The sequence below is a fragment of the Dipodomys ordii genome, unplaced genomic scaffold (assembly GCF_000151885.1).
Source record: "Dipodomys ordii isolate 6190 unplaced genomic scaffold, Dord_2.0 Scaffold23, whole genome shotgun sequence".
In the NCBI taxonomy this organism is placed as follows: Eukaryota; Metazoa; Chordata; class Mammalia; order Rodentia; family Heteromyidae; genus Dipodomys; species Dipodomys ordii.
This window is the reverse complement of record NW_012267239.1, coordinates 319,908-341,832: the sequence shown is the minus strand read 5'-3', so window position 1 is coordinate 341,832 and position 21,925 is coordinate 319,908. Positions and strand designations below refer to the sequence as shown.

General features: G+C 39.7%; 1 protein-coding gene across 1 annotated transcript in view; it reads right to left on the bottom strand.

Annotated features, from left to right (window-relative positions):
• Positions 1–21,925, bottom strand: part of Specc1l (sperm antigen with calponin homology and coiled-coil domains 1-like) — a 176,340-nt gene that overhangs the window by 61,590 nt on the left and 92,825 nt on the right. The window contains exons 11-13 of the mRNA XM_013014417.1: positions 10,545–10,628; positions 7,512–7,668; positions 5,319–5,421 (exon numbers count right to left, since the gene is read on the bottom strand). Of these exons, the coding sequence (XP_012869871.1) occupies positions 5,319–5,421; positions 7,512–7,668; positions 10,545–10,628 (344 nt within the window). The remainder of the gene's footprint in view (positions 1–5,318; positions 5,422–7,511; positions 7,669–10,544; positions 10,629–21,925) is intronic.

The following is a 21,925-nucleotide window of genomic DNA, read 5'->3' as shown; positions in this document are numbered from 1 at the left end:
GCAAGGCAAGCACTCTACCACTGAACCACCTTCTCAGCCCCTCTCCTAGCTCTTTAGCACTGTGAGAACAGTTATAATTAAGCTTTCAGCCCTCTGGCCAACAGCTTTCTACTGAATGTCTCTTTTTGTTCTATATACCTCAGGACTTGAAAAATTGATAGCAAAAGCTAAGTCAAATGTTGAGGTTTTCTTTTCCCTAGGGTTACTGGACCCTTATATCTTGGCTTCTCTGAAATCAAATTTTAGGCTTCCTACCTAAAACTTCTGAAATGAGCACTGAACTACTGCTTTCTGATTGTCCTCTACCCCAGGCCAGATGCTGCCAAGTGCCTCCAGGGAGATAACATGGGTAAATATGATGCTCAATTTAATGTTTTTCCTTTTCTCTGTAATTTTGGCCCTGCCAAATTTTTCCTGGTGGCTAATTCCCAATGCCTTTGAAGATATTTATTTGAAATTTAAATAGTTCTTAACTGTTGTCTCAGTAGAGGTCTGGTCTCATAATTGTATCATAACTATAAACAGAAGTCCATATTGACTTTTAATTTTTGGTGAATATTTTAATGATTAGACCATAAGCTTCCTGACAGAGGGAACTATTTTTTATTTCCTGATTTCTATTTCTACACCCAGCACACTATCTGGCAGAGAGGTTAAAAACTGAAAAACCAATTTTTATATTAGGGAAAATATGCTAGAATTTGAATCAAGCACAGCACATTAAAAACATGGCTTCTGAACCATTCAAGCCCATCAATTCATCTAATTGCACTAATCTCCACTAAGAAATGTCTAATTTTCTTCTCTGGCCAAGGACTAATGGAGCACATCCCTCAATGAAATTGCATTCTCAATGCTTATCTGAGACTAAATTGCCTCAGGAAGTATATAATCTATTGTTTATTTATTAAAACTGTTTTACACTAGATTAAGTGATTTCATCAATATCCTTTAGATTTAACTAATCCATTTATAAATATGGCATTTTATCAGAAAACAAGGAGATTTTTCATCCAAACTGAAGCTCTGTCAAATTAACCTTTAGAGGTTTGGGTGACTGTATTTAGTTGAGCTTTTCCACAACAAGGAAACAATAGTAGAAGAAAAGCTCTTATATTGAAAAGTAAGGTTTATTGAAGGTATGAATTATTTTCTATTACCTCACTGGATACTCTTATATTCTCTCTGAATCTTGTACCACCATTCCCTAAAGGAACAGTTAACAGAGTTAGCAGTGGTTGCCTCTGGAGAAGAGAAATTTCAGAGGTAAGGAGAAAGGAAAGGGGATTACCACTTCTCACTATTAGCACTTAAGAATTTTTAGAGTGCAATCTATACTTAAATTTGTAAACAGAATGGCGGGGGATGTGAGAGCAGCTTAGTGGTAGAGTGCGTGTCTAGCACATGTGAGGCCCTCATTTCCACTCCCCTGTCACAGGAAGAAAAAATTATGTACAAACTGATTTTTTAAAGGAGATTCAGCCTTTAAAGCAATAGTTCTAGAAATTGTTTATATAATGCTGTATGTTTTTATTTCTCCTTAAAACTTGTGGGGGATCTGATTTCAGTCCACATCTGTAAACTTTACAATAATCAAAATATCAAGGCCCTTTCAACACTAATATTCTAGTATTCTAAAACTTCAGTGCTTAACAAATGGCAGGGCACAATTTAAAACAGAAAAATGTATTTGTTAGATAAAAGGCAAACTCACAAGGGCTTGTTTTATAATGGATGGTTAATGAAATTACAGTGATCAGCACAGTAATTTGAGGATGACTCTTAAAAGAGTTAGTGAAAGAAGATATGGGTATTAGGGAATCTATCTCCGTTGATTAGACAGCTTCTTCGACATAAAGCATTCATGGTCCAAACATTAATGATACATTTGGGGCCTGTAAGAGCAGAGCATGCTAAGTGTCACGTAACAGTTTCTGCTCCACTGAGTAGTCAAGTGTCACAACCTACTCTTTCCTGCAGACTTGTGAGTGGACAGAGACCAAATGCCTGACTGCTGGTGCCTAAGGATGGATCTGCTCGTCCACATTTATAGCTAGATAGGACAAGGGCTCTGACACTGCTTACATGGCTCTTGACAGATTAGGAACTCCAGCATGTCTGTCAGCTTAAAACAACTACACATTCAGACTCATTTACAGACCCTGAAATTTAAAATTAAAACAACAAAACCCAGTATTAAATCTTTTAAAGAACCAAGCCAGTTGTCCTGAGTCACAAGAAACAAGTCATCTCTTTCTCAAAAGAAGCTATATGTTAGAAATGTCCCTAAGAGGTCCATTATGTTTTCAGTTTCATTCTCCTTAAAGTATTGCTTAATTTCTTTTGTCATTTTAACTCTTTGACTCACAGATGATTGAAGTAAGTGGCTTCATTTCCATATAGTTGTGAATTTTCTTTGTGTTATTAACTTTTTTTTCTTTCATTTTTCTTTTTTTTTGTCAGTCATGGGGCTTGAAATCTGGGCTTGGGCGCAGTCCCGGTGCTCTTCAGCTCAAGGCCAAGGTGAGCGCTCTACCGCTTGAGCCATAGCGCCACTTCCGGTTTTCTAGTGGTTTTTTATTGGTGATAAGAGTCTCACGGACTTTCCTGCCCGGGCTGGCTTTGAACCTCGATCCTCAGATCTCAGATCTCAGCCTCCTAGCTAGGATTACAGGCGTAAGCCACAGGCGCCCGGCTTGTGTTATTAACTTTTAATATTTCATAATTATCAGAAAATATTAAAAGAAATCTGTATAATTTTTATTTTTATTTATCTACTAGTCTTATGATTTCACATATGCTAGCATGTCTCTCTCATCTGCACCTATGAAGGTGCATTCTACTATAATTATTAGGAGGAGTGCTACACAAAGGATCTTTCAGGTCTAGTGAGTTTATGGTGTTATATTCACAAGTCTGCTGAGGATATAATGCAATTCAAGGCTTCTGTTTTAAAGAAAAGTCTTGCTGAATAGTGTAGGCTGGCCTCAACTCCTGCCTTAGTCTTTCTAGAATTATAGGTGTGTACTGTGGTCTTCTATCTTTTTCTGATATTGTTAGTTCTATCTAAATCATTTGCTTATTGTTTAGTAAGTAATTTTCTCCCTGTGATAAAATATACATAACTGAAAAATTGCCATTTTAGCTATTAGTGGCATCAAGTATATGCTCATCACTGGGCTATTACCTCTACCACCCATTCACCACAGCACTTTTCATCTTGCAACAATTAAACAATAATTCCTCTTTTTCTCCATCTTCAAGTTCCTGGTAACTCTCATTTTGCCATTTGTTTGTGTGAATATAGCTACTCTCGATACTTCACATAAGTGGAATCACATGACATTCATCATCCCTTTGTGTTCTTCTGTATATGGCTTGTTCACTTAGCACAATGTCATCAGGTATATTGTATAGCACATGTCAAAAATTTCTTCATTTTGTAAGGGGAAACAAAGGAGGAGGCAACAATGTTTGATAAGAAATGTAGTCATTACCTTGCTTATGTAATTGGAACCCCCTCTGTATGGTGTTTTCACAATAAAAAATATTTTTAAAAAATTCTTCATTTTAAGGAGGATGATATTCTTTTTATACATAATAATATCCCACTGAGTTGCTTTATACATTCATCAGTGGACACTTGATATGCTTCCATCTAGGAATTAATTATACTGCTAGGTACATCATACTGCTATGGCTATAAGTATGTCTAAAAATATAATTTCAAGGGGCTGGGAAAGTGGCTCAGTGGTAGAGTGCTTGCCTTGCATGCATGAGGCCCTGGGTTCGATTCCTCAGCACCACATAAGCAGAAAAAGCCCCAGGTAGCACTGTGGCTCAAGTGGTAGAGAAGAGCTGAGGAACAAGTGCTCAGGCCCAGAGTTCAGGCCCCATGACTAGCAAAAATAAAGTAAAATAAATAAATAAACAAACAAACAAAAACATAATTTCAAGCCTTTCATTTCAATTTTTTTTTTCAGTCGGTCATGGGGCCTGAACTCTGGGCCTGGGCGCTGTCCCTCAGCTCTTCAGCTCAAGCCTAGCACTCTACCCCTTGAGCCACAGCACCACTTCCCATTTCAATTCTTTTGTATATATACCTGGAGATGCAAATGCCAGATCACATAGCAATTCTGTTTAATGTTTTAGAACTGCCATATTATCTAGTGCAGTTACTATATCAATTTAACAATAACAAGATTACCCATTTCTTCACATCCTCAGTGATAATACTAATATTGTAGCAATACTAATACTGAGACATAAGACTTTTTTTTTTAGGTCTGAGACTGGGACTCAAACTTGATACCTGATGCTTTTGTTCACTGGCTGGCACTCTATCAACTAAGCCTCACCTCCAACCTCAAGGGTTATGTCTTTTTTTTTTTTTTCATATAGATTCATAGTAGATCCTTGTTGATTATTATGATTTTTGTTTGTTGGTTGGTTGGTCATGGGGATTGAACTCAGGGCTTGCACACTCACTGTCCCTGAGCTGTTGTTTGTTTTTTTTAAAATCAGTCCTGGGGCTTGAACTTGGGCGCTGTCCCTGTGCTCTTCAGCTCAAGGCTAGTGCTCTACCACTTGAGCCACAGTACCACTTCCGGTTTTCTGAGTGGTTTATTGGAGATGAGTCTCAAGATCTTTCCTGCCTGGGCTGGCTATGAAGCTGGCTTTGATCCAGGATCCTCAGATCTCAGCCTCCCGAGTAGCTAGGATTACAGGCGTGAGCCACCAGCGCCCAGCTTCTAACTTCTCTTAATGTCCACTGCTACACCCTTGGTCCTTTGATCCTACATGAGCAGAGGATTATTGCTAAAGTCAGGAGCAAATACATGTGTCCACAAGGGGCTTGTTAATTATGACAAATCTTATTTATCTGTTCTTTGTCTACTTTGTTGCTTCTTTTGATGCAAATGTTCGGTTACTTCCTTTCTGCTTTTTTTTTTTTCCTGGCCAATCTGGGGACTTGAACTCAGGGTCTAGGCACTGTCCCTGAGCTTCTTTTGCTCAAGGCTAGCACTCTACTAAGCCACATTCCCAGGCCCCCTTTCTGCTTTTTGTTGTGGTGAAAGCTAAAGTGATTACACCACGAATATAGGACTCTCATCACCTTCTCACGTCCTGCTTCTGCACACTAATACCAAACTATGAGGAATAGCAGCTACCATTTGGAACAAGCTTAGGGTGAACTCAGAGACTGTCTCTGAAATTCAGTATAAGGCTTATTGTAAATGTAGGTTATAAGTGAGAGTTATGGTACTCTAGTACTTGGTTTAGCAAAGTTCATGTGAGATGAAAGAACCCGTGACTACCTGGTAGCCTTCTGTTTTCTTCTGGCACCACTTCAATAAGGCATTCCTCTTTGATCCTCCATATTCTCTTGCCAGTGCTGAGAGAGGGTCCTTCCTTTCCTCCCTGGTAAGCGGAAACAAGAAACACAAAGTTGAAATAGTTTTTATTTAAGCACTAAAATAAGGAGATAGAAGAATATAGTATTAGTTTACACATTTTTGGAAGAGGATAATTTCACATACTTAGGCACTCAATTTAGCAAGACTTATCTTTTCTGCCGAATACCAGTGGCTCACACCTATAATCCTAACTACTCAGACTGACACTCTTCTCCAACTGAAAAGGGCATTGAAAATTTCAATTTTAATTTATGTTGAGCCAAAAGAAAAATACCAAATATTTATCAACATATAGATTGCTGCCTTGATGTATATGTGCCAGTCTTCCAGATTCCTGATTTGGCTTAAAGGATTCAAAGAAGTTGGGTATAGTATTGTTGAGCATAGGAAAATAAAGTGAGGAGAAGGGGATAAATACAAAAACAAGCCAAAAAAACAAATAAAAAGGAAATTGTCATGCTCAATATAAAAGTAACTATTTTGTTAAATGGAAAGATTCACTCTAGCTCACACAGGGCCTGTGGATTAAAATGCACCAGAGTGACTCTATGGTCACAATGAGAAGCTGTAGAAGAGTCCTTTGGAACTGCAGGGTTATCTCTTACCATTTCTTCAATCTGCGACAGGGAAACTAAAGCTAGGTGTTCCCCTGTTGATGATGGAAGCTCTGAAGTAGGGGAGCCGGGTCGTGTCTCCCAAGCAGGGAGCCCATCACCAAAACACAAAGGGGAACACTGACAGCCCCTTGCCTGAAAATCCAAGGTAGCACAAGCAACTCTGTCACCTGCTGTACTGCCTACTTGCTCCAAGGGGCACTGCCTACCACACCTCTGTTCTCAGAGGTTGATGTCCTTGGAGGTAGGACTTAAAATGCAAGTGCATAATTTGAGACGCTAAATATTCCACTTTATTCTCAAACCTATAAATTAATATACAGCAAAACTTCTGAAACTCTTTTTCATTCCTTCTTCCCTCATTCATAATACTTGTTAAGTCTTTCCTCATCCTATAAAGAAATGTGTGGTTTTTATCTTAATAGTATGGATTAAGATAAGGTATGTAGATACTATCTTAATAATATCTATCATAATATCTATTTTAGTATCTTAGCCCAAAGCAGCTCATGACAAGAGAACTATGAATAAAATATAAAATTACATTTTATGTATTGTTTATCAATTATTAACACAGCATCACATTGCCCAACATCCAGTCTAAACAGTAAGACATCTCCCTTCTTTTGATAGAAATCTACTGCTGACATTGTCTTTTCTTTTCAAAATCCTCCCAGGCCACCGCTTTCTCCAGGCCTTTTACCCTGTGTTACCAGACCAAACTTGAAGACTTTGTCCCAGACTATTACAACATCCTTTTCTAGCTGATTTCCCTAACTTTTGTCCAGAACAGAACAATTCTCTAATCATCCTGTCATGTAAAAGTATTTACTCCACTTTATAGGTTCTACAACGTCAAAGGGGTGATTCAATTTGACTTTAGAGGTTCTATCACCTAGCCACACCCTAGCTATTCTGTTTGTCTTTCACTGTCCCAGATATAACCAACAAATTCCTCAGGTCTTCTGGCTACCTCCTCTGAATCTGCAACACCCCAGTCTCCTCTGACAGGCCCCCATTGCTCACCTATTCATCCCTCCTGTACACTCATTCTTTATTTCACTTGCCAATAATACCCTCAAAGCTCTACCCGAGTTCTACCTTTCTAGAAAGACATCTCTAACATTCCATCCCATATCCCAGGGTAAACTTCCTAATACAAGTATTCCTTATCTGAAATGTTTGGGACCAGAAGCATTTCAGATTCCTATTTACTTCTGCATTTAAATATTTTCTAATTACTTATAACAAGAAGAAAAATACTTAGCTGCTTAAAGAAAGGAATTGTCTCTTATTTTTTTGTCAGTGTTTTCTATACCATTTACCCAATTCTGCACAGATATGTCAACCCTTAACGCAAAAGGAGGAAGAGGGGGGGAAAAAAAAAGACAGAGTTTAGATGCCATTATTTTTATAACTAATCATTTACTCTGAAAGGCCAGGAAAGGTACTCATGAAAGATGCCAACATTATTCCCTACCGTATCCGGCTCCGGGTGGTGGGGGTCACAGATGCTGTGGGGGAAGACGACAGCGAGAGCTGTGGTGACGTGGTTCCCATAGCCATGAGAGAGGCTGGTGATGCACCCTCAGGTGCAGAGATGTCCCGTTTCATTTCTTCACTACTTCGTCGAGACACTGATGGTGAGAAACACATGTTTTGTAGCAAAAACATCTTAGATTGAGTTCTTAGCTATTTTTCCCCAAAAGCACAAATATTACCTTAAAAGAGATAAAACTAACACTTTATCTTACTAATGACTAGAAAGGTCCTTTGTGAGGGCAGGCACTGTGCCCATGCCTGTAATCCTAACTACTCAAGAGGCTGAGATTTGTGGATCATGTGAAGCCAGCCTGGGTAGGAAGCCTGTGAGACTCTTTATTTCCAATTAAACATCCCTCAAAAAAAAAAAAAAAAGCCAAAAGTGGAGCTGTGGCTCAAGTGCTTGAGAGCTAGTTGTGAGCAAAAAAAAAGTTCAGGGACACATAGAGCCCCTGAGTTCAAGCCCCAGGATCCCCTACCTCTCCCCCCAAAAAAAAATCTGAAAAGGCATAGAAGATGAAATATGCAATGAACTACTATCTACTAAGTACATAGAGAATACTATTTAAGCTTCTGTTTAATTATAATGCCACTAAAAAAACCCAGTCCCTAACTACACACCTCTTCCCCTTCTGAATTTAGGTGAGAACACCACTTGTAGGACTTCATGCCATTCTGACCATATTCTTTATATCAACAGGACAAAAAAAGGTACAAAGTCTACTTACTGGGGAATGGCCACAATAATGATGTTATAAATATCTAAATGGCCCATGGTTAAAAAAAAAGTTTCCTATCCCTATATGATCTTAGAATGACAATGTTTCAGGCATAATTTTATTTATTTTATTTTTTGCCAGTCGTGGGGCTTGAACTCTGACCTGGGTTCTGTCCCTCAGCTCTTCAGCTCAAGGCTAGCACTCTAGCACTCTAGCACTCAAGCCACAGTGCCACTTCCAGCTTCTTCTGTTTATGTAGTACTGAGGAACAGAAACCAGGGCTTCATGCATGTTAGACAAGCACTCTACTACTGAGCCACATTCCTAGCCCATCAGGCATAATTTTATAATTATTTTTCTTCTAAATCTTTTTTTAGGCCTTTAAAATCAGTAGGCTTTTTTTTAAGTACTATGCTAGAAAACTAGATGAAAAAAACTCTCAAAAGTTTGTACAAAATAGCCAGGTGCCACTGCCTAGCTACTCTGGAAGCTAAAGTCTAAGGGTCACAGTTCAAAGCCAGCCCAAGTAGTAAAGTCTGTGGAACTTTCATCTCCAATTAATCACCAAAAAGCTACAAGTGGAGCTGTGGCTCAAGTGGTAGAGTGCGAGCCTTGAATATAAAAGCTCAAGGACAGAGCCCAGGCCCTGAGTTCAAGCCCCATGAATGGCACACAAAAGAAAAAAAAGTTTATACAAAATAAAGAAAAGTCATTAGAAAGAATAACAATATGTCATTTGCAGGGAAATAAATGTATCTAGACCAAATCATGTTAAGTGAGGTAAGCCAAGCCCACAGAGGCAAATGGCACATTTTCTCTCATATGCAGAAGCTAGATCTAAAATCCCAGAATATTCACACACAGTGAGACTGAAGGAGGCTACTCTTAAGAGAGGAACAGAAAGGCATATGCCTATATGCATTTGATCGATCAAAATAAACTCCAGGAAAAAAAACAAGAGGTTTTTTCTTTTTGGCTTTTTTGTTTTGTTTTTCCTTTTTGTCTTGTTTGATCGTTTACATTTTGGGGGAATGTAAGGGGAGGCACTGAAATGGAGAGACAAACGGTGAACAAATGCAGCAGTCCAGTACTCACTGGACAATAGTTGAAAATGAACTATACAATAGTTGAAAATGAACTATACAACTTAAAGGTGGGGATAGGAGGGAAAAACTGGGAGAGAGCAAGGGAAAGGGTGACACTGTCTAAAAAAAAAAGTACTCTTTACCTGACTTTAGAGTAATACTATTTTTTTAAAATAGAGAAACAGACTGAGGGAGAATCTGAAGAGCTCTATTATAAGAAAAGCACATAGAAAATAAAGGGTCTGGAGAGTGGCATGGTATAAATCACAGCACTTACATGTTGAGAAGTGGGGAATTATGAGATTCAGAAAAACATAGCCTACATAGTGGGACTCTGTCTCAAAACACCCAAAAGAAGAAAAAGGAAAAGGCTCTTGTACAGTATATATATTGAATACAGACTCAAAGAGTAAAAGACTCAGCTGATTCAAAGACCATCTATAACATACAGAAAACTAAATCCTGACCCTGAAAATACAAAATAATAATCATATGAAGTTGGAAAGCAAGGAAGAGGAAGGAAGGGCCATGTGCAAGAGGAACATTAATTGTACTGAGAAGTTATTTCCAGTTTATAGTTTAGCTATGTAGTATAAGAAAAAGCCACAAGGAAAAATAGAATAAATAATTATAAATTAAAGAGTTTCAGAAGACAAAGTAGTAAGCTTATCAAATTCATCATTAAAATTTTTATTTTTTATTTTTTTGGGTCCGGTCGTGGGGCCTGAACTCTGGGCTGGGCACTGTCCCTCAGCTCTTCAGCTCAAGGCTAGCGCTCTACCTCTTGAGCCACAGCGCCACTTCCAGCTTTTTTCTTTTTGCTTATGTGGTGCTGAGGAATCGAACCCAGGGCCTCAGGCATGCAAGGCAAGCGCTCTACCACTGAGCCACCTTCCCAGTCCCATCATTAAAATTTTTAAATTCATTTTTATATTAATTCATTATTATATGGCTTTATCACATTGGAAAGTTTAGATTCCAGAAATTTATGAATGTGCTTTCAAATACTTCTTCAAAATCAGTCATGAAACACTTGGGGATAAATATTCTTTCCTGACTCTATCAATTTTGCACAAAGCTGTATTTACACCATGTTATCTGTTACACTGTAAGCCCTTAAAAACTGGAAGAATCTTCTAAAAGAAAATATCAGGTAGGAATCGTTACCTGAGATAGTTTTGGCACTTTCCATGGCAGGAACTCTTGGTAGAGAAGCAGGCCGGCTGGTGGAAGATGTTCTCAGTAGATGCTCTGCATAAAGTGGAAAAGTCATGCACAATATATAAAGTTGATGAATGGTGAAGTAACAAAGGTTCAAGGAAGTTGAACTTAAGTCTTCTCAACACTGAGGCTCAACCTTCTTCCTAAGACAAGGCACTTCAACAATGCCTCATTGTGAAAACATACCCTACAGACAAGGAACATGGTTAAACATTCCATCTTAATGTCTTTTTTTTTTTTGGGGGGGGGGTTCAGTCGTGGGGCCTTAACTCTGGGCCTGGGCGCTGTCCCTCAGCTCTTCAGCTCAGGGCTAGCGCTCTACCACTTGAGCCATAGCGCCACTTCCAGCTTTTTTCTTTTTGTTTATGTGGTGCTGAGGAATCGAACCCAAGGCATCAGGCATGCAAGGCAAGCGCTCTACCACTGAGCCACCTTCCCAGCCCAACCATCTAAATGTCTTATTTCTAGGGATAAGATGCTCTACCCAGAAGAATGCTTCAAATCATTGACTGCCACTTACCTCTTCAACTAAAATAAAAAGATCCCTTAGATCTAAGGCACAAACTAAATAAAACATTGCCTTAGTGCCTATATTAGTGAGACGATCACAAACACATACAGCCACAGCAAAGTCGGGATGGAATAATTACAGTACTAGGATGATAAGGTAGGGGGAAACATTTAGGCAACAAAGAAGGTTTCAAAAACATAATGGCCTGGGGGCTGGGAAGGTGGCTCAGTGGTAGAGCGCATGCCTTGCATGCCAGAGGCCCTGGGTTCGATTCCTCAGCACCACATAAGCAAAAAGAAAAAAGCCGGAAGTGGCGCTGTGGCTCAAGTGGTAGAGTGCTAGCCTTGAGCTGAAGAGCTGAGGGACAGCGCCCAGGCCCAGAGTTCAGGCCCCATGACCGGACCCAAAACAAACAAACAAACAAACAAAAAACCATAATGGCCTGATAAACACAGAAGAAGGGTGGGGAACTATATTTCAGCCAGACAAAAATCAGAATAAAGGTGTGAGTAAGCAAAAAAAAAAAAAAAAAGCCTTATATAACTATACTATGAGATATATGAACAACAGGCAGCATGAGAGTGGCTTTCCAGGGAAGACAGGCTGAATGAAGAACCTTCTCTGTAGGCATCATTGTTTTTGAGCATTTGAAGATCACAATCAGATACTGTCTACTATCTACTTACTGTTTGTACCAACAGACTAGACACATAGGTAGATATAGATAGGTAGGTAGGTAGGTAGGTAGGTAGGTAGGTAGATAGATAGATAGATAGATAGATAGATAGATAGATAGATAGATAGATAGATAGATTCATACATACATAATTTAGCCTTTCTCAAAATACCGTATGTCAAAACAATGGCTTATAACATTGTCTCTTAAGGACAGAGTATCTTTCACTTCAAATTACATTTTTTAAGAGACTGAAGAACAACTGGTTATAATCACTCCCTACTTTAGATGCCTCCAGAGTAAGAAGAATGAACTTACTTTCCATGTAAAGCTCAAAGTGATTACAACATGTTTATCCTGAACAAACATCACTTTTGCACAAAGAACTTACAAGCAAACATCAATCAGAATCTTGAACCCTGTCTGCAGCTGGCATTTATCTTTACTTGAAGAGCAGACTATGCACAAAGTCTGACAGACAAAACAAAGCAGAACATGGAAATAGTAGGAAGCAGAAATCAACATTTTAAATTTAATCAAAATTTCCATCCTACAATTATGAAACTAAAGAATCATTTCACTAAAAAACTGTCTCCCAAAGAACACAGCAAAGTCAAGAAACTGAAGACAAAGGCTAGAGACAACAGCAAAAACTTGTTCATTCTCTAGGTGGAAAGTGTTTGTAAAGGTGACTTATTCAAACTTTACTCTTCTACTATGTAAAATTTACACAGATATATGTGTTCAACACTGGACTTCTGTTACTGCTCATTTAAAGCTCTGTATCTATCTCAATTTTACAGGTAGTCCCTGAAATAGCTTAACAGCTAAACTTTTTGACAACATACAAAAATGCACTGGACCTTATTTGGTTTTTCATTTTTAAATTACTTGTGGTAGGACTAGGAGTGTAGCTCAACATGGAGGGTATGCTCAGGATATACAACATTCTGGGTTCCATCCCAAATACTATCTGCCCCCCCACCAAAGAATTGTGAGAACTTCCAAGAGCCAAAACACAGTCAGTTACTATTTCATGAAGTACTTTTATATTGTGAAAATCAAGGCACTGTGGGGAGGGAAGGGATAGTAGGGGAAAAACAAAGGAGGGGGTAACAATGCTCGATAGGAAATGGACTCATTACCTTACTCATGTAACTGTAACCCCTCTGTACAGTATCTTTACAATAAAAAAAAAAATTAAAAAACCAAGGCACTTGTCACAGTAAGAATGCAGACATGCTTACTGGTTTCATTTTCATGTCAAATGTTAGTTTAGTCCTCTTCAGGAAATAAGATTAGTATATTATATTTTATGGTAATAGATTCTATTTAATTGTCATATGGAGCTATTCTCATCTTTAATTCATTCATCAGACAAAAATCACTTAGCTGTTCACTACTTGCCAAGCACTGAGCTAGGTGCAAAGGTCAGAGAAAGGAGACAAGAAACTTGCTCTCAGGGAACTCAGAGTCAAGAGCGGAAGCCAGACTTTTAAACAATTCATAAGCAAATGATGCTAGGAAAGAACAAGCCAGGGGCCCTGGGAACCCATAGTGTGACGTGCCTGGTTTTGCTGGTAGTCCGGAAAGGCCTTCTCAGGAAATGACAGTGAAGTGGAAACTCAAAGGATAATTGATAGTTTTTATACAGGCAAGGAAAGCTTGGAAGGAAAAGTGTCTCCAGCTTAGTGTTCAGGAGGATGATGTTCAGAGGGCAAGGGGAAGAATGGAGCAAGGTAAACCTGCAAAGGCAAGGAAAAGTCATGCAGGCAAACCGCAGTGGGAACCAATGAAGGTTTTCTCAGGTTTGCATTATTCTGGCTTCAGTAGGTTGGAGAGGTTAGTACAGGATATGAGTTTTTCAATACAGATGAGATGATGCTGACTTGGACTTGGTTACCAGTAGTGAAGACTTAAGGTGGACAGATTATAGAGATCGTTAACAAGGTATAATAAACAGTTACTGACTGATAGAAGAGGAAGTGAGGATACCACATACAGAGATATAAAAGGTAAAGGAATAAAAGTTAAAGAATTAGAGACACCCAAGAGAAGATGTGGCACAGGTGATCACAGAGAGTTCAGGAGGAAAAGTGTGAAGGAAGCATGTAGTCTGGGGATGTGTGGGTATGTATGTATTGACACAGATCTCACCGGTAACCTTCGTCAGACCAATTTAATACACTAGCAGAGACCAAAGTAAGGTTAGAATGAGTTGATTAGTAAAAGGAGACTGGAAAGATGTAGAGATCAATTGTACAAGGGTACGGAACACAGGACAAGGTATAATATGTTGTAAGGTTTTTTTCCATTTTTTAAAAATTCCTTCAGAATGTACCTTGGACTGGTTTTGAATTTATGATCCTTCCAGCCTCAGTTTCCTAAATGATGAGCTTTCAGAAAGCACCACAGTCGTTTTTTTTGTGGGGATGGGGAGAGGGGTAGGTGGAGGGTGGCGTGCTGGTTCTAAGGCTTGAACTCAGGGCCTGGGCACTGTCCCAAGCTTTTTTGCTCAAGAGTAGTGCTCTACCACTTGAGCATGCGCGCGTGCGTGCGTGCGTGCGTGCGTGCGTGCGTGTGTGTGTGTGTGTGTGTGTCCCTAATTGGAGATAAGAGTCTCAGAGACTTTCTTGCTAGGGCTGGCTTTGAACCATGATCCTCAGTTCTCAGCATCCTAAGTAGCTAGGATTATAGGTATAACCCACCAACACCCAGTAAGATAGGAGCTGCTTCTTTTTTTTGCCAGTCCTGGGACTTGAACTCAGGGCCTAGGCACTGTCCCTAAGCTTCTTTTGTGCAAGGCTAGTATATTGCCACTTAAGCCACAGTGCCACTTCTGGCTTTTTCTATTCATGTGGTACTAAGGAATTGAACCCAGGGCTTCAAGAATGCTAGGCAAGCACTCTACCAATAAACCACATTCCTAGCCCAAGATATGAACATTTGTGAATGATAGAAGGGAGCCAGTAAGTTAAAGGTATAGAAAAAAAAAAGACAATCAAACCATAAGACTAATAGTGGAAGTGGCACTGTGGCTCAAGTGGTACAACACTGGCCTTGAGCTGAAGAGCTCAGGGACAGCGCCCAGGCCGAGTTCAAGCCCTATGACTGACCTAAAAAAAAAAAAGACTAATAGCATCTGAAAATGCTCAAAGAAGTAAGATTCAGAGTTCAGATAAAGACATAAGCCCTACTGGATGCTATAGTTCACACCTGCAATCTCAGCTACTCAAGAGGCAGAGAGTAGGAGTATTCCAGTTGAGAGGCCAGCCCGGACAAAAAATGAGACCCTAAAGAGCTGGGTATGGTGGCACCATATCTGTATACCAGTTATAAAAGAAGTATAAGCAGGAAGATCACAATCCAACTAGACTCAGGCAAACCAACAAACAAAAAACCCCACTATCTCAAAAAATAAACAAGGCTGGAGCTGGTGGCTCACACCTGTAATCCTAACTACTCAGGAGGCTGACATCTGTGGATCACGGTTCAAAGCCAGCCCAGGTAGGAAAGTCTGTGAGACTCTTATCTCCAATTAACCACCAGAAAGCTGGAAGTGGCGCTGTGGCTCAAGTAGTAGAGCACTAGCCTTGAGCTGAAGAGCTGAGGGACAGCACCCAGACAGGCCCAGAGTTCAAGCTCTATGACTAACAAAACAAACAAAACAAAAACAAAAACAAAGCAGGGCTGGGAATGTGGTTTAGTGGTAGAGTGCTTGCCACCTAGCACACATGAAGCCCTGGGTTCGATTCCTCAGTACTACAGAAAAAGCCAGAAGTGGCATTGTGGCTCAAGTGGTAGAGTGCTAGCCTTCAGCACAGGGACAGTGCCCAGGCCCTGAGTTCAAGCCCCAGGACTGGCAATAATAATAATAATAATAATAAATAATAACCTAAGCAAAAAAGCATTGAGGTCATGGCTTAAGTAGCAGACTGCCTATCAAGTAAGCTCAAGGCTCTTTTTTGTTGTTGTTATTGTTGTCGGTCGTGGGGCATGAACTCTGGCCCTGGATGCTGTCCCTCAGCTCAGGGCTCTACCAATTGAGACACAGCACCACTTCTGGCTTTTTCTGTTTATGTGGTGCTGAGGAATTGAACACAGGGCCTCATGCAAGGTAAGCACTCTACCGAGCCACCTTCCCAGCCCAGTCCAAGACTCTTGAGTTCAATCCCAGGTACTGATATGAGAGAAGCAGGGGGGAGCAAGAAAGGAAAAAAAGAGAGACAGATAAACAGATACATCTAACCATAGATAAATTCTATTTACTTCAGATAGACAGCTGGAGATAACATGGTCATCATGCCTGCTACTCATGGTCCGCTAAGTGACGATAGCTTATATGTTAGTATTAGTCAAAAAGGGGAGTGTGTGTGTGTTGGTGGGGTGTGTGTGTGTGTGTGTGTGTGTGTGTGTGTGTGTGTTGGTGGTGTGTGTGTTGGTGGTGTGTGTGTTGGTGGTGTGTGTGTGTGTGTGTGTGTGTGTGTGTGTGTTTTGGTGCTGTTTCTGGGGCCTGAACTTGGGGCCTCAAGCTCTCACTTAGCTTTTTCCATTGAAGGCTGGTGCTCTATCGTGTTAAGCCATACCTCCACTTCCCAGCAAATATGATCAAGGTTACAAAGAAAACTCTACTGCAAGGAAATAGGAAATCTCAGCTGAAAGAGTTTTAAGAATATAAGATAGGTGATCCCTGAAATACAATTCAAAGGACAATCTAAAGTTGAAAATTGAACCAACATTGAGAAAGAACTTATGAAAATCTAGTCCCCACTTGAAATTCAAAGTACTTCTAGAAGAAATGGAAACTCATTCATTGAAGACAAACAACAGCAACAACAAAACTCTAACCTGGTCCATCTCCTGAGTAGACCTTCTGAAACTCCCACAGCTAAAGACCAACCGGAAGGAAAGTAGGTGCCTACTATAAGACACAAAGTCTAATCTATTTTCTAATAAGACATTCATTTTCAACAAACAAATATAAAAATACAGCAAGCAAGAAAAGGCTAGCTTGCCTGTAATCTAGTCACTCAGATCTGGGCTGAATGGCAATATGTCCAAAAAAAAAAAAAAAAGGCAAAACAAAAACCAGAAACCAGAAACAAAGGGTAGGGAAATTCAACATAGCCACCTCACTACAATAAGGCAGAGTGTATATATAAAACAAGATTCAGATATGACACAAATGTTGGAACTATCTGACCAGGCATTCTAATGATTATGATTAATATGTTAAAGTACCTACTGGAAAAGGTAAGAAAATATACAAGGTCAGTTAGGATTTCTGATTTGATTTTTCTCTTGTAGTTTCAATTTCTTTGTAGAAATTATACAAATAAAACTGTGATGATCATGCCTCTTGGTGCTCAAATGGAGAAAATAATCCCCCAGGGACATAACTGAGAACACTGGTGTGGGGAGCTTACTAGCATCCTAGTGGACACTCACCCTCCAGTGGATAGAAGCCAGGGATACCACTAAACATCCTATACTTCACAAAACAGCTTCCCTTAACCAAACTTTGTGTGGCCTAACTAAGGCCAAGGCTAACAAAGCAACCACTAATAAAAAGGAAGTATATAAATAATAAGTTGACAGAGGAGGCAAAATAGAGAAAGAAAAAATAATGATCAAGAGAAGAGAGAAACATAAAATATACAAATCAAATAGAAAACATTTATCAACCAGATAAATTTTAGTCCAACCATATCAATAAGCACATTAAAAGTGAATGAGCTAGGTGCTAGTGGCCAATGCCTATTCCTAGATATTAAGTACTGTAAGATCTGGAGAATTTCAGTTACAAGTCATCCAGGCAGAAAAGTCCATGAGACTCTTTCTCTAAAATAACCAGCAAAAAGCTGAGCTAGAGGTATGGCTAAAGTTGTGGAGTACCACTGAGCAAGTAAGCTGAATCAACATAAAGCCCTGAGTTCAATCCTTAGTACTGGAGGGAAGAGAATAAATGGTCTAGGGCTGGGCTTGAATAGTACAGTACCTGCCTAAAAACTCAAGTTCCTGAGGTCAAACCTTGCTTGGAAGGAACCTAGAGCTGGTAGCTCCTATTTGTAATCCTAGCTATTCAGGAGATTAAGATCTGAGGATGGTTATATACCAACCCTGGCAGAAAAATCTGTGAGAATCACTTTTCCAATTAACCAGCAAAACGCTTGAAATTGGAAGCATGGCTCAAGTAGTAGAGTACCAGCTTTGAGCAAAAAAGCTAAGGAACAGCACAGACATCACCAGTTTAAGCCTCAGAACCAGCATGCATGTATGTGCATGCATGCACATGCACACACACACACATAGTCTAAATCTACCAATTAAGACAGTCTAAGAATAAAAAGACCCAACACATACAAAGTCTAAATCTATTACTTAAAAGATAGATTAAAAGAATACCAACCATATACTGTCTATAAAAAGTCCACTTTAAATATAGACAAAGACAAATTTACACATAGATAAAGACAAATGAAAGAAAATGACACACCATGATACACTAACCAAGAGAAGAGTAGAATGGAGTAGCTATATTAGTATAAGACATGGAAAACTTCCAAACAAGGAACATAATCAAGAGTAAAATGATCATTATACAATAATAAAGGGTTCAATTTTCTGGAAGGCCTAACAATTATAAATGTGAATGTACCTATCAAAATAACTTCAGGGCTAGGTGCTAGTGGCTCATGCTTGTAATCCTGGCTACTCAGGAGGCTGAGCTCTGAGGATGGCAGTTCAAAGCCAGCTGGGCAGAAAAGTCCGAGAGACTCTTACCTCCATTAAACCACTTAGAACACCAGAAGTGGGGCTGTGGCTCAAGTGGTAGAGCACTAGCCTTGAGTTGAAGAGCTGAGGGATGGTGCCCAGGCCAAGAGTTCAAGCCCCACAACCAACCAAAAAAAAAAAAAAAAAAAAGAACTTTAGGGCTGAAAATGTGGCTAAGTGGTAGAGTGCTTGCCTAGCATGCATGAAGCTCTGGGTTCAATTCCTCAGTACCACATAAACAGAAAAGATCAGAAGTGGTGCTGTGGTTCAAATGGTAGAGTGCTAGCCTTGAGCAAAAGAAGCTCAGGGACGGGCCCTAAGTTTAGGCCTCAGGACTAGCAGGAAAATAAAAGAGGAAGGGGGTAACACTGTTCAACAAGAAATGTATTCATTACCTTACCTAGGTAACTGCAACCCCTCTGTTCATCACCTTTACAATTAAATAAACGTAAAAAAAAAAAGAACTTTAAAACAATGAAAGTAAAAATAGGTAGAATTGAAAATCAAAATACTTGGAGAGTTCAATACTTGATAATAGAAGAAGTTGGCATGAAATCAGTAAGGAAATAGAAGACCTGGGTCTAACTGGTATTTATTTATAAAACAAGCTTCCCAATAAGAACAAAACATACGCATACTGCTTAGAGAAGACAGACTTAAAAGACTGTACATTGTACAATTTCATTTATATCACATTCTGGAAAAGATACAACTATAAGAATGGAAAACATATCCATATAATTAATGGCTACACTTGGACTAATCAACTTCCAATGGAAGAATTGCCATTATTAAATGATGGTTACCATTTAATAATGGATCTACAGTTGACTAAAACACCATTATTTGGCAATGGTCAAAGCAATACTACACTGATCAGCATCAAGTAATCTCAAGCTTTTCATCCAGACACCACCAGTTGCTGAATACTGAAGACCTCCTAATTCCACTGAGTTAGTGGGAAAGTAAAAACTTTTCCAGCTCTTTTGCCAGGTAGCTACCTCCCACCAGAGCTAACTGATACATGATATAAAGATTCCTGGAGGAAGCATCAACAAACCCTGCCACTAAATTCAATTGCCAAAAGTACTAGTAAAAGAGCATCTGAACTGAGCACTGGTGGCTCACATCTGTAATCCTAGCTACTCAGGAGACTGAAATCTTTGAATGGAGGTTCAAAGCCAACCTGGGCAGAAAAGTCCATGAGACTCTTATCTCCAATTAACCACCAGAAAACTGGAAGTGGCACTGTAGCTGAAAGTGGTAGAGTACTAGCCTTGAGAAAAAGAGCTCAGGGACAGTGCCCAGGCCCTAAATTTAAGCCCCATGACATAGAGGGGGGAGGGGGAAGGGGGGAGCAGTGTGAGAGAGAGTGCAAGCACACATCCATTAATAAGGAGATTTTTATTGGCTGAACCTGAGACATTTTTTTGCAACTTAACATCCAATCAGGCATGGTGCTGTAACATAAACGCACACATGATAAAATACTAATTAGAAAAACAAAATTCTCTTATTTAAGTGTAAGTAGAATAAGAGACAGGACCTTTTAAATTTCAGTAATTTCACTTAAACTTTCAAAATGAAAATTATATACTAGATTAAAAAAAATTATGCCACTCTTCCTGGCCTGAGGTGATCTGCTTAACCTGAAAACCCTATAAAAAATCATACAAGCCAAGAGGTTCAAATCTTTGTGTTCAGTTTAAGAACACCAGAGAAACAGCCCAAGCCATCAAGGGTAAACATATTCGAAAAGCGACTGAGCATCTGAAAGATGTCACTTTAAAGAAGCCATGTGTGCCATTCTGGTGTTACAGTGGTGGAGTTGGCAGGTGTGCCCAGGCCAAACAGTGGGGCTGGACACAGGGTCGGTGGCCCAAAAAAGAGTTTTCTGTTGCACGAGTTTAAGAATGCAGAGAATAATGCTGAACTGAAGGGTTTAGAGGTAGCTCCCTAGTCACTGAACACATCTAGGTGAGCAAAGTACCCAAGTTGTGCCACTGAATTTACAGAGCCCAGGAATACATTTAGTATAAAATAAATGAAAAAAAAAAATTATGCCAAGACAAAGAAGAAAAGCAGCTTAAGACAGAACTCAGAAATCCTATTCTTGTCACAGTTTCGATAACCACAGTAGATTTTATGACCAGGAAATAATAGCTTAGTATGGCTACAAGTCATTTGCTTGTTCTTAATTTTGTAGGTAGTCATCTTTCTAATAACTGTTTAAAAGATCAACAAATTCCCACATAAAAATTCATCCCAGTGTTTCCCTATATCCTGTATTTGCAATGTTCCAACTAAACCTCATTAAGACATTAGAAGAGTCTAGGGAGAGAATAGGAACAGCACTAGCACAGCTTCTGGTACACACTTCATGCCCAATGCCATGTCAATGAGGCACCAAGTAATAAAAAGAAAAGAACTAGGAACAGAATTTTAAGACATTTAGTTTGTTTTCAGTAACCTTGGTCCACAGAACTTCCACCTTCTTTACCCACAAAAGCCAGAAATAATAAACTTTTTCATTTTTTGCTCAGATTCCCAAGTTGATGCTAAGAGTCCCTTGTGGTGCTTATGAAAATGGAATTTCCAAGCTCCTTTTCCTAGAAGCCCATGAGCTAAGAGGTCTAGGATCCCATATTTAAAGAAGTGACTCAGGGACGGGAATGTGGCTCAGTGGTAGAGTGCCTGCCTAGCATGCAGGAAGCCCTGGGTTTGATTCCTCAGCACCATATACACAGAAAAAGAGAAGTGGTGCTGTGGATCAAGTGATAGAGTACTAGCCTTGAGCACAGGGAGGCTCAGGGACAGAGCCCAGGCCCAGAGTTCAAGCCCCAAGACCGGCCAAAAAAAAAAAAAAAAAGTGACTCAAGTACATTTGAACAATACTGCCAGAGATGGGTCTTCCCCTTGTAAATCTCACTCTGCTGCAGCCCAACCAGATGCTCTAGAAAGAAGTAGAGAGCCCTCCAGATAGGATCCTTCCTACAAGGCATTTCCAGCCTAGTACCACACAGAAGTGGCAAGCTAGTTAACCAAAGCTTGAGGGCATCATCCCACAGTTACACATATTCCAGAATCTGTGGCTGCCTGGTACCTGCCCTGACCACAATGGCATAGACTGCAGGTAGACTTTATCCTCAGGCCAGGGCACATGTAGTTAGCTGCAGAAGGAGAGTGCCTGAGCCACTGATTTCCATCTCTGCCCTCAATGCATATAGCCCAGAACACAATTTGTATAGATACTTCTTCATAGCTCTTCGTTGGCAGCAAACAAAATCCTACAGTTAGAAAGACTAGGTCAAAACACAGCAAAATCAACAACAGGAAATAGTACATCTAAGAGGGAAGGGGTGTGTA